The 16,548-nt window shown below is 32.5% G+C and overlaps 1 protein-coding gene across 1 annotated transcript; it reads left to right on the top strand.

The window, feature by feature from the left end:
* The first annotated feature begins 1,290 nt into the window (after positions 1-1,290).
* On the top strand, positions 1,291-16,120 carry LOC105365648 (trehalase). The gene is made up of 6 exons (XM_011503865.1): positions 1,291-1,359; positions 10,169-10,951; positions 11,975-12,108; positions 13,194-13,747; positions 14,681-14,939; positions 15,550-16,120. Exons 2-5 carry the CDS (start codon positions 10,209-10,211, stop codon positions 14,936-14,938), a joined length of 1,689 nt encoding a protein of 562 aa, XP_011502167.1. The 5' UTR covers positions 1,291-1,359; positions 10,169-10,208; the 3' UTR covers position 14,939; positions 15,550-16,120.
* Positions 16,121-16,548: the final 428 nt, after the last annotated feature.

The following is a 16,548-nucleotide window of genomic DNA, read 5'->3' as shown; positions in this document are numbered from 1 at the left end:
TATAAAATAATACTAATAAATAACTACATTGTCATTTGTTACATAGTAATTTAAGTTTACACAAAATTAATTTTCAATCATTATTATGAAGTCTTGATGGATTAGAAATAAACTCATAAATGTTTTTTTAATAATGTAAATCAAGATATAATTTTTCATAATACCTCGTGAATTAATAAACATTGATACATATGTAATTAATTCAATCCCTCTGATATTTTAATTTAAAATTTATGTAGCGTATTTGTTTCTTGTGCTTTCTCTCTCTCTCTCTCTCTCTCTCTCTCTCTCTCTCTCTCTCTCTCTCTCTGTGTGTCTGTGTGTGTCATTGTTTTATTTTTTTTAGTTTACTCTTATGAAACAGGAAATACAATAAATTTAAGCCAATATTCGTTTTCAAAACTACATAACGTGTTTGCAAACTCATTCTTTGTCAAAAGGGAATAAATTATAGCTCATCTTTTAATAAAGTAGAATCGAAAAATTTTTTAAATTGTATTTATTGGTTAGTAAAACAAGTTAGTAAAACATCCAATTTTTTGTTCAATTGTCGAACCAGAACAATATAGTTTTGAGCTCAATTTTATTGAATTATCTTCGATTGAAAGCGACATTTCTACACTGAATATCAGCAATTAATAGTATTTGCATTTGGATAATCGTTCATTGAACGTATTAATAATAATGTAACTCCTTTGTTTTACAGTGAAGATGTGGCCTCGCTGTTGGAGCTGAAAGCGTCGCGTAGGCTTCGCATGACCCAGGGCCCACATCCGAAACCTCTTACCAACAAGTAAGGATCTTATCGCAACATCCTCCTTCTCTCTCGTCATCGCATCCATTTATCCCGACCGAAATACACATTTAGCCATTGACATTTGCAAATTTTCCAAAAGAACCAAATACCAAAATACCACAAAACGAATAAATAATAACGATAACGAGAGAGAAAAAGTAAGCGTTAAGCTAACGAGAGTCGCACTCGAACCGATAAAGTGAGAGAGAAAGAAGGACGACGGGCTTCAAACCCAATGTGTGCAAATAGCAAAAAAAGAAAAATAAATAAATGCACCAAGTAAAACAGCAAAATAGTGTCGCATCGAAATATACATGTATATACATATATAGGTATTTTGTACGCAGTCAAAGAGAAAAGGAAGCAAATCTAATTCTCCTAAGCTCGGGGCATATAGCGCTTCTCTCTCGTCCTACGTAGGCGAAAAAAAAGGTTAGGAGAAAAATGGCGCCGATGTCATCATTATTACTGCTACTACTCCTTGGGTGGATCATCGACGGCCTCGTTCCAGCCGATGCGAATCATGACGCTGAAACCCCCCAGAAGCCTCCTCCATGCCCGAGGTAAGTCCTGATATCAGAACTAACAGTATGCGGTATTGTCGTCATTTTTTGTTGCTCACAGCTACATATCCGAAGCATTAGCTTCATAAGAGCGACTCAACGCTGTAATTGAATTAATAATTACTCTACTTCGATTCCTTTGTGTAAATGCGTGACTGTCCGATGTATGAGAATTATTAGTTCTTAGTGTGAATTTGACTGTACGAAACTCTATTACATAGTTCTCCTGGGTGTCGGCATCGCCTAATTTCCTTACTTAAAATGAAATGTCACCATTTCACTCACTTCGACGAAGCCTTCGGATGGAACATGAATGTTTAAAAATCTCGTGTGTTATTCATTACGAAGTCTAAATTACAAGTATATTCCTATAATTATAATGGACCAAAGGGTACGAAATGTAGCATAAGTAATTGAATTCAATTTGAAATGATACAACACATTATCAAAGCAGGCTTTAAAATAACTTCGATTCTTCAATCTAGTAATCTAATCACTGCTATTGTTCAAAATTGCAATAAAATGAGTGTACATAACGAGTTAATGATAAAGCAATTGTATTTTGTACCATTAGGGATATATTTCCATTAATAAACAACAAGGTTCAAAACCCTCTTGAAGAAGAAATTAAAAGTACTGCTTTTGCCGAAAGTAATTAAACATTATACTATGTAATATTCATTTACAAATTATTACAAATTATTTGAATAATTATTATTCGCACGTGTTCGTTTCGTACCACCGAACTATTCCGCCAAATAATAATTAATAATCAAAAAACACATTGCCAAACATAGCTAAATTGACCTTACATTATCATAAAAATGTGGGATGCAAGTAAAATATATTTCGGCCTATTATTTCTTCGCTTCAATTTCGTGAACCTAAAAAACGGCGGCTCCCGGCTACGTAACCGCAACTGGTGACAATATAGTAACGCGATCGAAGAAATGCTGAGCAGCAGGCAAATAGAAGAAGCAGATCTGTAGGTACCGGGATTCTTGGTAATACCTAGTATTCGAACGCGTGTGCGTGCACATTTATAATTGCAAGCGAGTGGATTCGCTTGGCGCGAAGGTTGTGATACAACTAACTCGAGAAATAATAGAAGTATTTGCGACGGTCACGACGCTACGCCAACGCGACGATCCAGCGGAAGTGCGACATTGAAAAGTGCCTTTATACACGTCGCGGTGACGCAATCCTTTTCTTTTGGCCTTCCTTATCGATCGATATCTCCTTCTTTTTTTTTTCATCTTTTTCAGCCTGGCTGTTAAGATTATCTTTCGATAGCAGCTAAGCGCACGCGTACTCGCTAGTGATTAAATGCACGATACCAGCAATCTTAAAGAAAATATCCAATCTTTATTCTGACAGATTTTGAATGCTAAATGATCCATTATTTGATTTAGTTATGTACGAAAATTTCATCCATTACTCGTCGATTTCAAGATATTTATCATTGAAGCAACTCCTACCTCCATTTCTAATTGACGTATCCAACAATCGTCCAACAAAATTGTTTCTCAAATTCATCATACATTTATACGCGATACTAAAGAATGTAATCCAATAACGAAAGGGATTTAAGAAATTAATCCTGTCGATAAGAATTTTTAACAAAAAAAAATAGTGATTAAATATAATATCATTAAAAAATTTAACGATGAATTATAAATGCAATATTACGACTAATTAATCTTATGTAAACTTTATCTGATTAATTAATTTATTATTCCTTTTTACTCGTTTGTTTTATAAATTTCTTCAACAAAACGCACGTATTCTCCCATCTTACTGTGGCCATCCTTCTTTCTCTTTCTCTTGCACGCGAACTATATCCGTCAAATATCTATGCTATTTGCATATTATGTTAGCATATTCATCTGCTTAGTAATTCAAGAAAGATGTTTATAAGTAAATAAGAAATTTCCAATATCCAATATATTCGGAATGCTTTAAGGTGCTTTTTTATTTATTTATTTTGCAAGCAGGTCGAAGTAATGCAATGTGCGTAAAGCGTTATTTAAGATTAATCAAATTTTAAACGTTCTGATTGTTATTCAGGACACTCTTCCAGACAATGAATAATAGTGTATTAATTAAATTCCTATAAAAAAAATTTCTATCCCTATCTAAAAAAAAAACCCTTTAATTATCATCGGCTATTTCTATATTTTTAAAGTACATCCTTTAATTTAAACGTAACTTCGATAAGACTTTGAATATACTCATATATAATGATTATTTTATCCAATAGCAGAAGCTAGAATAGAATAAGCATACTGATAGACGCTACTGGTGGCTTCATGTCAATAAAAAAATATCAATAAAGTGCAATAAGTATGCATATATACTTTCAGTGAAAAAAGGTAATCTATTTTTCTTTCAACGACGTACGTGAAGTGAAAAAATATAATTGATTTTCGAGTAAACACTTTAGAAAAACCGTAAAGATTAGCAAGTAAATTAACAATAACTTTATGAATATACTACCTCAAAGTTTTTGTTTTTGCCATCACTTCATATGATAATAATAATTTCCTTCATTCAATATATGGATATTTATGATTTCTCTTAACTATAATATATATAATTGTATATATTGTTTGTACAGGAATGCAGATGTGCATATATGTTGATTAGGAGATTGCAGTTGTTGAGAAATGTAATACATTTGAAAGCTTACGTATTTATTAATAATTTACAAAACAAAAAAAAATCAAAAAAACACTCTTTGCATTAATGCACTGCTCACTGATAATCGCACGGTTATATTATATTAAGAAAATAATTTAATTTGTAGTCGCCTTTTATAATTTAGTCTTAAAGTATTCTTTATTAACCATTAAGAAGTTTAATAACTAGAAATTTTCACTTTGCATGTCTTGCATTCCCTTCTTATTTATAAATTACGATCACAAATTTCATTAATTCGAATAAAATTTCGATATAGAAGTATTTTAAGCGGAAAACAAAACATTAACAGATTACAAATGAATAACTTGAAAATCAAAATCTTAAATAGTTATGAAAAATGTAATGATTAATTCCTTATACTTGAATGAGACGTGCAAGAAAACGTGTTTATCTGGCTTTTTATAATTATTTCCGAATATAATTATCAAAGAGGGAGAAATTAGTAACAGTCTAGTTCGATTTTTTAGTATCGAAAGCCAATGATAGCGATACGTGAATAATAATTCACTTAAAATGAAAATATTCGTTTTATAATGACTTTGGATAAAAATCACGACAGTCATTGCCCGCTGGATAAAAGATAAAAGAAACGTAAAAAGCGGGGCGTGGTGATGGAGAGTCGAATGAGAAAAAAAAATGAAAAGTAAAAACGAGGCCAGTATTTGTGTGCGTACAAGTGGGAAAAAGCGCGAGCCACGTGCCTTTACCTCGGTATTTGAATGTCAGTAATGTCGACGAGAATACGGGATGTCACAAATGCTTTAAGTTAGATATTGGTCGACAGAGACGCCAAAACGAAGATGCGATGATTAATAAACGCGAACGAAGGTCTGCCGGCGTTTTCGTCTGCCTAACTGAGCCACCTCTCCCTCAAACACACTCTCTCTCTCTCTCTCTCTCTCTCTCTCCCTCTCTCTCAGTTAGTGGCTGTCTATCTATTTGCTTGCCTCTTTCGCCCCTCTTTGTAAGAATTTATTAACGCAGTTGTTCAAGATTAACGTTCTAAGTGAACAATGAACAATCATCACAAATTTTAACCATGAGCCGCAGTGGAGCTTATTTTTGTTTATTTTCTCTTCTTAATTAAGTAATATTCTCTTATTTACTTGAGTCACTGCCGAACTCGGGCGCTTAAATACGCAAGCTATGAATTTAATAATGTATAAATAAGTTGTTTTCGCATGTTAAATCATGAAAAATAAGTGGAATATACGTGTGTGATGAAATGAGAGAAAAGATTAAAGATACATAAGGTCTTTCATTCAAACCTCCTTAATTATAGTTTTGGTGTATTTTTGTTTTTTTTTTTTTTTTTTTTTTTTTTTTTTTTAATTGATAAGAAACATAATAATATAATATAATATTATAGTACATATAATATGAAATGAAAAAAATTTTTAAATATATCCGAGCTCTTGATACGAAATTCTTAATTATATTAAGTTTAAAGTTAATTTAGTATGAGGAATTCTTTTCAAAAGTTGCCTTCTGAAAACATTACTTCAAATGTTTGTATACAAATACATATCATAAAAAAATAGAACTTTCGAATTCAAATACGTAAGTAATTAATATTTATGTTTATATTGTTATTTGATGTAAAGAAAATTTTTTATAATCATATTTCAAATAATTAATTTATAAGTCAACCCTAACTTTATAAATATAATTTAACATTTGAAAAAATAATTCTACAATAATGGATAAAGAATGCAAAATAATAAATAAAAGAGAAAAGTAAAGCATAATATTAAGAGACTATTAGTGGAGGCTACTTGATTTGAATATCCGATTCGTATGATTGTTGAATTACGATGTGTTTGAGCCTCGTTGTCGACAGTCTTTTTACAGCTAGTTTGTCTCTTCACCAGCATAGGTCAATTCAAGAAGAAACAGGCATTGCGTAGGAGTTTCTTACACGGTGGAAAATGACCGGCAAGGTCAAAAAGAAATTGCAGAAATAATTTTAATAAACGATACTACTCTTCTGTTAAAATTTGTTTCGAGGAATAGGAAAAGCGCTCTACATTTGAAAATTTGCCCTAAAACTTGTCGTCAGTTTTCATTGGATCGTTACTGACATTTCGAAGATTTCGAATCAAATAGTTATTATTGACTAAGTATTTGCAGTATTTGTCAAAAAATTGACTTATTAAAGAAACAACAACGTTCATTATTATCATTAATTACTTAGTTGAAAATTATAATTAAAAATAAAATTAAAAAAATTGAAATAATCAACATTCGTATAAGATATACAATATTGTGTAATATATCTTGTATTAATTCTTTTTTTAAATTTTTTATATTGTTTTATTAATTAGATCTGCATTTATTATATTGTTTTAATAAGAAAAAAGATTTGGACATTTATCTTAAAAAGCTTATTATCTTATTGAAACGAAAGTAATAATTTATAAAAATTTATAATTATTTACAATATATATATATATATATATATATATATATACTATTATCCAATAATTTACTATCTTAACATTTTTTTAATAGACCAAAAATTTCATTGTTTTCGTAATGAAATTGGTTTTTTTTCTTTTTTTTTAATATAAGTATTATATTATGAATAAATTTTTACTAATATAAAAATCTAAATAAGTAACATTGTAATACACATTATATATATAAACATTTATGATCCATTATATTCATATTTTTATGCATATGAATTATTAAAACATATGGCACTTTTAATGTTCATATTTGCTACTTTGAATCGTTAAAAATTTTACCTATTAATTAAAAATATTTAATTACAATAAATAAATAAGCATTCAATAACACAATTTTAATAAAAGTATTCAAAATTAAAGTAATTAACTAAAAGCCTATGCAAGTATATTGAAGGATATATAATGTGTTATTATAAATTTATTCGATTTTTCGTATTTTCATTCCAGTATTTTATGATGATAAGAGCTGATCACGTTTTCTGCATAAGCATTAAGTCAATCGTAATACACACATTTCTACATAAGTAAAAAATAAAAACTAAAGATAAAAATAAAAATAAATCATTCAATGAACTTATGAAATAGAAAAATAGTAAAAAAAATAGAAATATCGTCATTTGATTTGTAAACATGTATTAATAATTTTCCTTAATAATCTTTTCTCTCTCTCTCTCTCTCTCTTTCTATCAATCTAACCGCTTCTCCCTATCCATTTACCACCATCGATTATATATAAATCCGTACATCTAAATCGTTGCATTAAGTTCACCATTGTTATCGTATTTGCGACCTTGACCCTGAGTTGCGCATCGACTCAGCTGTTGCGCGACGTACGCGCGCGCACACACAGGGACGCATTGCCAGCGGTTATACGACCTTGCCAACACGATTCACCTACTGGACACTAACGACCTTTGCATATCATCGAAACCTTTCTTTCTTTTACATCTCTTATTCTTGCGAAATGTATGTGATCGGTTGCGCACTTTAATAAATTGCACGTTTTTAAGTGGGATTCGCTATGCAATACGTAGCAATATTTTCGCAAAAGGATTCAAAGAATTCAAAGCTCCTATAAAAACGATGTATGCTCTGGATATTATATGATTTTATAATAATAATTAAAGAAATAATAATAATAAATAAGGAAAGAAAGAAAAATGGTATCATACGTATTTACTTATAAATTCAATAATCATCTATATAACGATCTATCAATGCCTTTTTATAATATTTTATCTACTTTTTATATTTTACAATAGAAATTCTATCTGTTACAAACTGTTGAGAGTTGTAAGTATAAATGGATTTGAAATAAAATAATAACTAAGCAATCATCTTCATATAAACATTCAAATTCAAAGCAAATGACTTTAACAAAGATGTGTTTAAGTAAATAAAAGCATTACGGTGCAGTAACAACTTTTTCCACTTAATAGTGAATACAAAAATGTTTGATACCACTCACGATATTTGTAAACTCTCAACATAAATTTTACAAATTTTGGATGTATAATAATATTTTACATTAATTTATAACATTTCTCTCTCTCTCTCTCTCTCTCTTTATAATTTTTTATATAAGTTTTATTCGCTCTTTCACGTGGTTGAATTAATATTCTTTTAATCTTGTTAAATGTTATTGTAAGTAAATTCGTGAATAAATTAAAACAAGGAAAGTTTAAAGAAAATTAATGTTCAAAAAAAAATTAAATCGCAACGAAATAATAATTAAAGGCAATTCGTGTCATTATCAGTAAATCTAAAACAGAGAACGATATTACTTAAATGAAAGTCTTAAATTAATATGCTTCACAAGTATAATAATAATTATATCCTTAACACTGAGAGAGAAATAAAAGAAAAGAACGATGAGAAATTTAATGATAGTTAAATACGCATTCTTCTGAGAATGACGATGTAACAAAACTAGATGTTATTCATTCATGTAAGAATGCATAGCCTTAAAATTAAAATAATAAATTGTTTATATTAGAATTTAATGTTTCAATCATAAATGTATTTGGTAATATTTCTAAGACACTAATTTCCTTAAGTGTAAAATCCATTTAAACGATTCATATTCAGTCTATAAATATTTATGAACTATTAACGCGATCATTAAATTTACACCTTAAATTTCTTTAAATCTTAATTGCAATAAATAAGACATTAAAAAATTATTGGTTCCATAAACATAATTATTAACGTGTTATTTATAAATAAATGCAATTGATGATTACCCGTGAATTTATGTTTTATATGTATTATATATTTATATGTAGTATCAAGTACGATTTATTACATATGTTGTTAATAGCGCGTGTAGTAAAAATTTTTCTCATTTAAATAGTTAATTAAGTTAATATGATTTTGAGTTTGATTTAAATCTTTATAAAAATTAAAGACCCCATATTTGCACTTTTATGCTAATAGAATTACATTGAAATGAAAGAAGTGAATCTCATTCTGATATATTTTATATTTCGATGGTTTTAGCATTGAAAAGATTAGCTGTCAAAATGAAGATTGATAGTTTAGTTGCCAATAAATGATTTTATAATAATACATCTATTCTTATCTTAATTCCAATCAATGAAATATCTCATTTAGTTGAGGTTATTAATACACTGCATAATTATAAAAATATATCACATTGTTCTCATAATATTAATACTTTAAAATTAGTTTAAAGCCGCTAAATATTTAATCCGTTAATTTTTTCAAAGTTTTTTTCCCTTTTTTGTCAAAATAAGTAAAATTCTTCATTACATTCATAAAAGCTTTTCATTTTTTTCTTCTAAACTTTACGGGCCTTTACATTTAAATTTCTTGAGAAGTTATGAAATTTTGAAGGAGAAGAAATTTCAAGAATAATGTCAATAAATCAATTTTAAATACAAGGTAGAAGCTTCGTAAATAGAGTACTACAATTCTGCCTATCGTTATATACCGTGACATTGTTAGAGACTGCGCTATTACAAGTACTTTCAATTTACGGGGTAGAACATGAGTATGTGTGAATCGCATACAAATATACACACAAAAGTATGATTAAGCTCTACATTTATCGAGGGCTATAAATAGCCGTACACCAGTGCTCACAAATATTCGAGTCGCGCATTTACTCAATTAGACCTATCAGGTTCATCATCATCCCTTGAGTACTCAAACTCGGTGTATTACGCATTCCCTTAAATCGTCCTAAGAATAACATAAGATTATATCTCATCAATTTGTGCTATGATTTTAACTTTTTCTAACCAACATAAATTTCTTAGATAAAATTCCGTCCATGTCGCTGGCATCATGCATACAGAAAATATCTAGTATCATCAATTTAATATTGTATCATATTAAGCGACATCATTATAGTTATACAATTAACAATTCAATCGATAATTGACATAAATATTAGAGATTAAGTTAAAGTTAGAGCCATTAAAAGAAAGTTATAAACGAGCATATTAATGTGGAGAATGTTAGCGTAATAATTACCAATGAAATAACCAGTTAAAGATTGCTGTTACGATTACGATCAAGAATAGGAGGATAAAGAAAGAAAGAAAGATATAACGGGATGAAAAGAAGTTATAATACGAAAACGATACAATTGTATTGCTCTTGGGATATTGCAGTGAAGTGTACTGCCATGGTGAACTGCTGCATACAATCCAGATGGCCTCGATCTACCCGGACTCTAAAACTTTTGTCGACATGAAGATGCGCCAACCAACCGAAAAGACATTGATGCTTTTCCGTGACTTCATGAACAGAACGAATAACGCGCCCACGCGATTACAGATCGAGAAATTCGTCAACGAAACTTTCGAACCCGCTGGCTCTGAATTCACGGACTTCGATCCACGAGATTGGGTGCCTTATCCAAAATTCCTTAAAAATGTTCAGGATCCTGATCTGCGCAAATTTGGCCACGATCTCAATCATATATGGAAGCTGCTGGGCAGAAAAATGAAAAACGACGTGAAAGCGAATAGCGAGCTGTACTCCATCATCTACGTCGAGAATCCAGTTATTGTACCAGGTGGCAGGTTCCGTGAATTTTACTACTGGGACTCGTACTGGATAATTAAGGGGCTTCTACATTCGGAGATGTACGCGACAGTGAGGGGTATGCTCAGTAACTTTGTATCCATTGTGGATAGGTATGGTTTCATACCGAATGGCGGGAGGATATATTACACCATGAGATCGCAGCCCCCAATGCTATTGCCCATGGTCCATGAGTATTTGAAGCACACTAATGATTTTGAGTGGCTGGAGGAAAATCTCTGGTTGCTAGAAAAGGAGTTCGAATTTTGGATGACCAAACGTACGGTGGAAGTTGAGAAGGACGGTGTGACGTATACGCTAGCGAGGTTCTACGAAGAATCGTCTGGGCCGCGACCTGAATCTTACAGGTGAGTGAGTGTCGGCTACCTGGTTATCTACCTTTTATAACTAGATCGTATGAATATTCAATCGATCATATTAATAATCGTATCCATTGATATCGAAAATGATAAACCTAAAGCATACATATGTGCATCTGTCAATGCTTTACTAATGTATTATGAAAATCAATGTATACCTTTTATATTTATTCTCGTAGATTTACTTTGCTTACGTATAAGAAAGAAAAGAAAAAACGGAGAAAAATTTTTTTTATTATCACTATGTAAGTGAACGGTCTACGTAAATTTAATTGAAAAATGTAAAAAAAATATAACGATAGTTAGATAATTCAATGTCAACTATTCAATCGTAATGCCCTATTTTAATGCGCTTTTTAAACGATCGAGTATATATTGTTGTGCTAAAAATGTATTTTAAAGGTACAGAAAGGTTACGGTAATATTTCTTTAAATAGTACATGAAATATTAATTAACAAAATAAAAGTTGATTGCTATTTTATTTCGTTTTATATTTAATGGTAAAGTTACTTTTTGTTCTCGTTATATTTAAAGGCTCAAGGTCATATGATAATACGATTAATGAACTAATTAACTGAAATCGAACGTTATAATGAACACGATCCTTTTCGTAACCGTCGTATGAGGAAAATAATAATTACAAAATAGTCATTCAACTTTTATTCTCCAATTTTACAGTAAAAATTTAAGCAAGCAGACGCTCGTATAAAGCATTTGATCAGAAAGCGTAAATTTAAGTAAATACTCGATCCTGAAGTGAGGATTTAATATATCGCTTATTTAGTCAACGCGAATAATAATTAAGCATGCGAGAAGCGCATATTAATTAAAAGATTAAAATCAACAAAGGCGTTTTAAAATAAATGTAGACGCGTGGTTGTAAAGGTATTCTCGAATAGCATCGATAAAGGTTCGTTAGTAAATATGTGTAGAAGAAATCGCGCATTCTAGAACTAAGTGAAGGTGAAATTAATGGTGTTGGCGTGTTGCGTTGGGGTTATATTCCGTAGGGAGGACTACTTGACAAGCCAGAGCTTCCGGACCGCCGAGGAGAGGGACAACTACTGGGCGGAACTAAAGACTGCTGCGGAGACGGGATGGGACTTCTCTAGTCGCTGGTTCATCCTCGACGGCACGAACAAAGGTACACGCGCCGCCACCGCCACGATGTATATTTAATAGTGCTATATTTGCTACGTCGATCAATTATTACGATTGTACAAACACCACACTGCGAAAATGGCTCCTTTTTTTCTCAAGGATTAAGCCTAATCGCTCGTTTCCTAAGTGAAAGTTATCCCCCTCCAACCGCACCGCCTCCTATCTTGACTACGTCATTCGACTCGTCGCGCTTGCTCTCACACCCGTTGGCTGCTATTGCCGTTGCTTCTCCACCACCTACCATCTCCACCTCCACCTTCTCATTCCTTTGATTCTCCGATTATGTTGGCGCGAGAAATTTTCCCGCGTATTAACAAGATTACGTCTATGCAGCCATATGAAAAAGTGTTAAGTTTTTTCAGATGGAAATTGGGCCAAATTTGGTCATTGAAAATATCCAATTTCTTAATCGCTAAGCGTTACGAACCAATGATTTTATTTTTGTTTTAATGTTCACAGCCTGGCATTGTTACGAATGCCATGACTTTACTTTACTTTTAAACATCCTTTGTATCCGATACGAACTTGGTTTGTAAAATTAATTGATAAATGCCCCTATATTCAAAGAAACAAGCATCATTGCATGGTTTTGCGCGTCCGTTCGACTTTAATTATTAAATTGCAATTGTTAGACATTCGTCGCACCTCTCGCAATATATATTTCACTGCCCTTGCGAATATCGAATTAATGATAACGAGCGCGTATGTTCTCTATGATTAATAGGCGCAATATAGATCTGCCATTGGCATGTCTTAAAAGCAACTTTTAGTTCAAGTGTCTTTGACGACGATGGGATGAGACTGCACGGACGAAGGAAGACTATTTTTCTGTTTCGCGATGCTTCCGAGCTAATTAAAGAGAATTCGAGAGGTCGTTGGTCTCTCCATTTGCAATTATCCATAAGAGTAGGCGAGTAAAATCCGAGGGCGCATAATGGCGCGCCTCGAGGCGGTACGATGGCCGAGGCGAGGCAGCGTTAGGTCCAGGAGAAACGGGAAACGGGAAATGGGAAACGGCCTGAGGAAGTTAAGCAAAGTAAAAAGGTGAAAATTCGCGAATGCCCACAGGTAACCTGACCAACCTCAAAACGCGCTCGATAATCCCGGTGGACTTGAACGCGCTCATCTACCGGAACGCGGTGCTGCTGGGGCAATATAATCAGCGCTTTGGTAACATCAGCAATGCCGAGCTCTACGAGCGCCGGGCACGCGAGTGGCAGAAAGCCGTAACGGCGGTGCTGTGGCACGACGAGGTCGGCGCCTGGCTCGACTACGATATCCTCAACGACCTGAAGCGCGACTACTTCTACCCAACCAACATCCTGCCCCTGTGGACTGGTTGTTACGAGCCGACGAGACGCGAAGAGCACGTCTCCAAGGCTCTCAAGTACCTGGAGAAGAGCCAAATTATGATGAACCTCGGTGGTATACCGGCTACCCTCGAGCACTCTGGCGAGCAGTGGGACTATCCCAACGCCTGGCCCCCCCTTCAATACTTCGTCATTATGTCATTGGACAACACCAATGATCCCTGGGCACAGAGGCTGGCCTACGAAATGAGCCAACGATGGGTGCGCAGCAACTACAAGGCCTTCAATGAGACGAACAGCATGTTTGAGAAGGTTCGCGAAACAGGCTTTTAACGATTCATGTCGCATACTGATTATTTATTTCTTCCGGGTTCATGCTAATGTGCACTCCTTGCGACGAATGGTAAAGTGCGCTCCAATTCTAAGTCGATGACTGATGAGTAAAATCATCTGCCTTACCTTCTCGATCTTCGGTAATCTAGTGACATTTTTTTGTTTTGTTTTTGTTTATGTTTTTAACTGACTAATCAGCACTATTTTAATCGTAGCAAACAATTTTTATTATTCTAATTTAAAGGACTTTATAAAATGATCATCCGTCCCTTCGTCGTTTAAAACTTAATATTGCATTTCTCTCATCAATCCACTATAATTATTGCTACTCGTAAACAATATTTTAGCTTTATTCTAAATAATGCGTCCATATACGTTAATATTATTTACATAAATCTCTAAGCCACGCAATTGGAAACAAATAAAAAAAAATATCACCAGCATTGCCTAAATCAAGATTTTTGAAATTTCTAGTAAAAGCACATTGCCGCTTTTGTATATCAATCATTCTAATACATATACATTAAATATTATTACACATGACATTATATACTGTATATATATATATATATATATATATATATATATATATATATACACTAGTTTCCCAGCTGATATAAGACAAGAATTCAGTATTAAAATCACGAATTCTTGATTTTTCTAATTCTAACGAATTACGAACATGAGAATTTTTTATATTTGTTTGATTAAACATGCCTACAATATCCCAAACAGTTTTTCAACTTTTAAGTAATTTGACAAATTTTCTTCCCACGAGCCTTATAAAATAAACACAAAGCGCAAATTTGCTTTTAGAATAATCACGTCAATGACATAAACACATTCGATTGTCATACGTACTGGAAATGACGAAAAAGGGAAGTTGAGATCTATTTGTCAACTTGTTTACAGTATGACGCGACGGTCTCTGGTGGTTACGGCGGTGGTGGCGAGTACGAGGTGCAACTGGGCTTTGGCTGGTCCAATGGCCTTATCCTGGACTTGCTGGACAAGTATGGTGACCGCTTAACAGCCGACAATCACTTTGTGCCGTCGGACACGTCAACCCCCAATACCGCGGCGCAAGTGACTGGCGTCTCGACATCTGGTCAAGTTATAACCGGCATCCTCGCCCTTATCATATCATTAGCAGCAGGATTCATAGGGTGAGGTGAGTACGTCGAACACACGTTTATGCGCGCGTGCACGCGTGCGTGCTGCGTGTGTTTTATTTCTTTCGAAAAATGACAAAGCGCTTTTATTTTTATTATAGATCGATCATCGGTCATTTATTGTATTTGTCTAATGATAATGTTTTATAACATTTTATTAATGTAGGAGTAGAGTCGATTAATGTCTATGCATAAGTAGGTTATTATTTACAATCGATAAAGATAATTGTGGTATTTAAGGAGAAGAAGTTGTAAATTAAAATATTCTTTTTTTCAAGACAGTAAGACTTCATAAAGTTTGCTTAATAAATTATAATGTTATGAAAATTTATAGCAACAATTTTCTTTCGCGAGTTTATTCAAAATAATTAAATGTTAAAGCTATAAATATTACTAAATTATTAGACAATAAGATTTAATTGCAATGTAACCTTATAATAGCTTACGAAATCAAAATAACATGAAGATTTATGTACGAAATATCGACCGTCTTTCTTCTTTATTTAAATGAGAAAATTTTCATTATATTTATGACTACTTTGTTTTAACATTCATAATTAATTCTACTAGAAAATATTTATCGAATCTATTTTTATATTTCTGTTGCAGATAATTGTTGTTTGGACTAAATTGAAGAAATTCAAAGTATTTTTAGTGTCGCGAACACTTTTAATGGACCAATGAGTTTTCAAGTATTTTTGGTTGAAACGAAATATGAAATCACACGAAATGCCTTAATTAACGTCGCTGGTCGACGTTTACTATATTTCAATATATTTCCTTAACGTTTATTATAAAATGAGAAAGAAAAAAAGAGAAAAGAAAAGAAACGGAGCGTACGACAAATCATTTTTAAGCGATACGTGTGACAATCACGAACTAAATATTACGAATTAATTACGCTTTTGTAATGTTTCTAAACTAGAAAAGAATAATGAAGGAAACTGATCGTGCGAAGCAAGATGGCAACTCAATTGTAACGTAGTATTATTAGAGTAATCATAAAATAGAAAAAGAAGGAAATTCTATGGTAAGGGAGTTTACTTATTATGCGAATGCTCCGAGCGACGCAGGCACGGAAAAGAAACGAGATGAATTGATCGATAAGCAATAATACAAAGTTACCAATAATCAAGTACATAGTTTTTAAACATACACTCATACGTTCGCGTACACGCGCGCGCACACATTCAAATACATGTACACACTTATGCACGTATTTATTTATCGTGTAAAAAGAAAGATAAAAAAATCATCATTGTGCGTTATATATATATATAGTATGTACAGATCACATGTGTAGATTTATCTAGTCAGATGGATGAGCGATACGAATCGTTGCTGTTTATTATAGTTTTTTCGTTTTTTTTTTTTTTTTTTTTGTTATCTTAATTTAATTTAGCCCCCCTCGTCGGTGAATTGCCAAATCCCTAGTGTAAGTGTAACGCATCGCTGAGATCGAGCAAAGATTGGTCGAAGCGCTCTCCGAGGCGAGAGAATAGGAGAACTCGAGGCGGTAAGACTAAGTTGCGAATGAGCGATTTTTTTTTTGTTTTTGTTTTTTTTAAAATCAAATCCATGCTTCAGTGGGAGTTTGGAGAGGGAGGA

Source organism: Ceratosolen solmsi, unplaced genomic scaffold (assembly GCF_000503995.2).
Source record: "Ceratosolen solmsi marchali unplaced genomic scaffold, CerSol_1.0 scaffold53, whole genome shotgun sequence".
NCBI lineage: Eukaryota > Metazoa > Arthropoda > Insecta > Hymenoptera > Agaonidae > Ceratosolen > Ceratosolen solmsi.
This window is presented reverse-complemented; position numbering and strand designations above follow the sequence as displayed.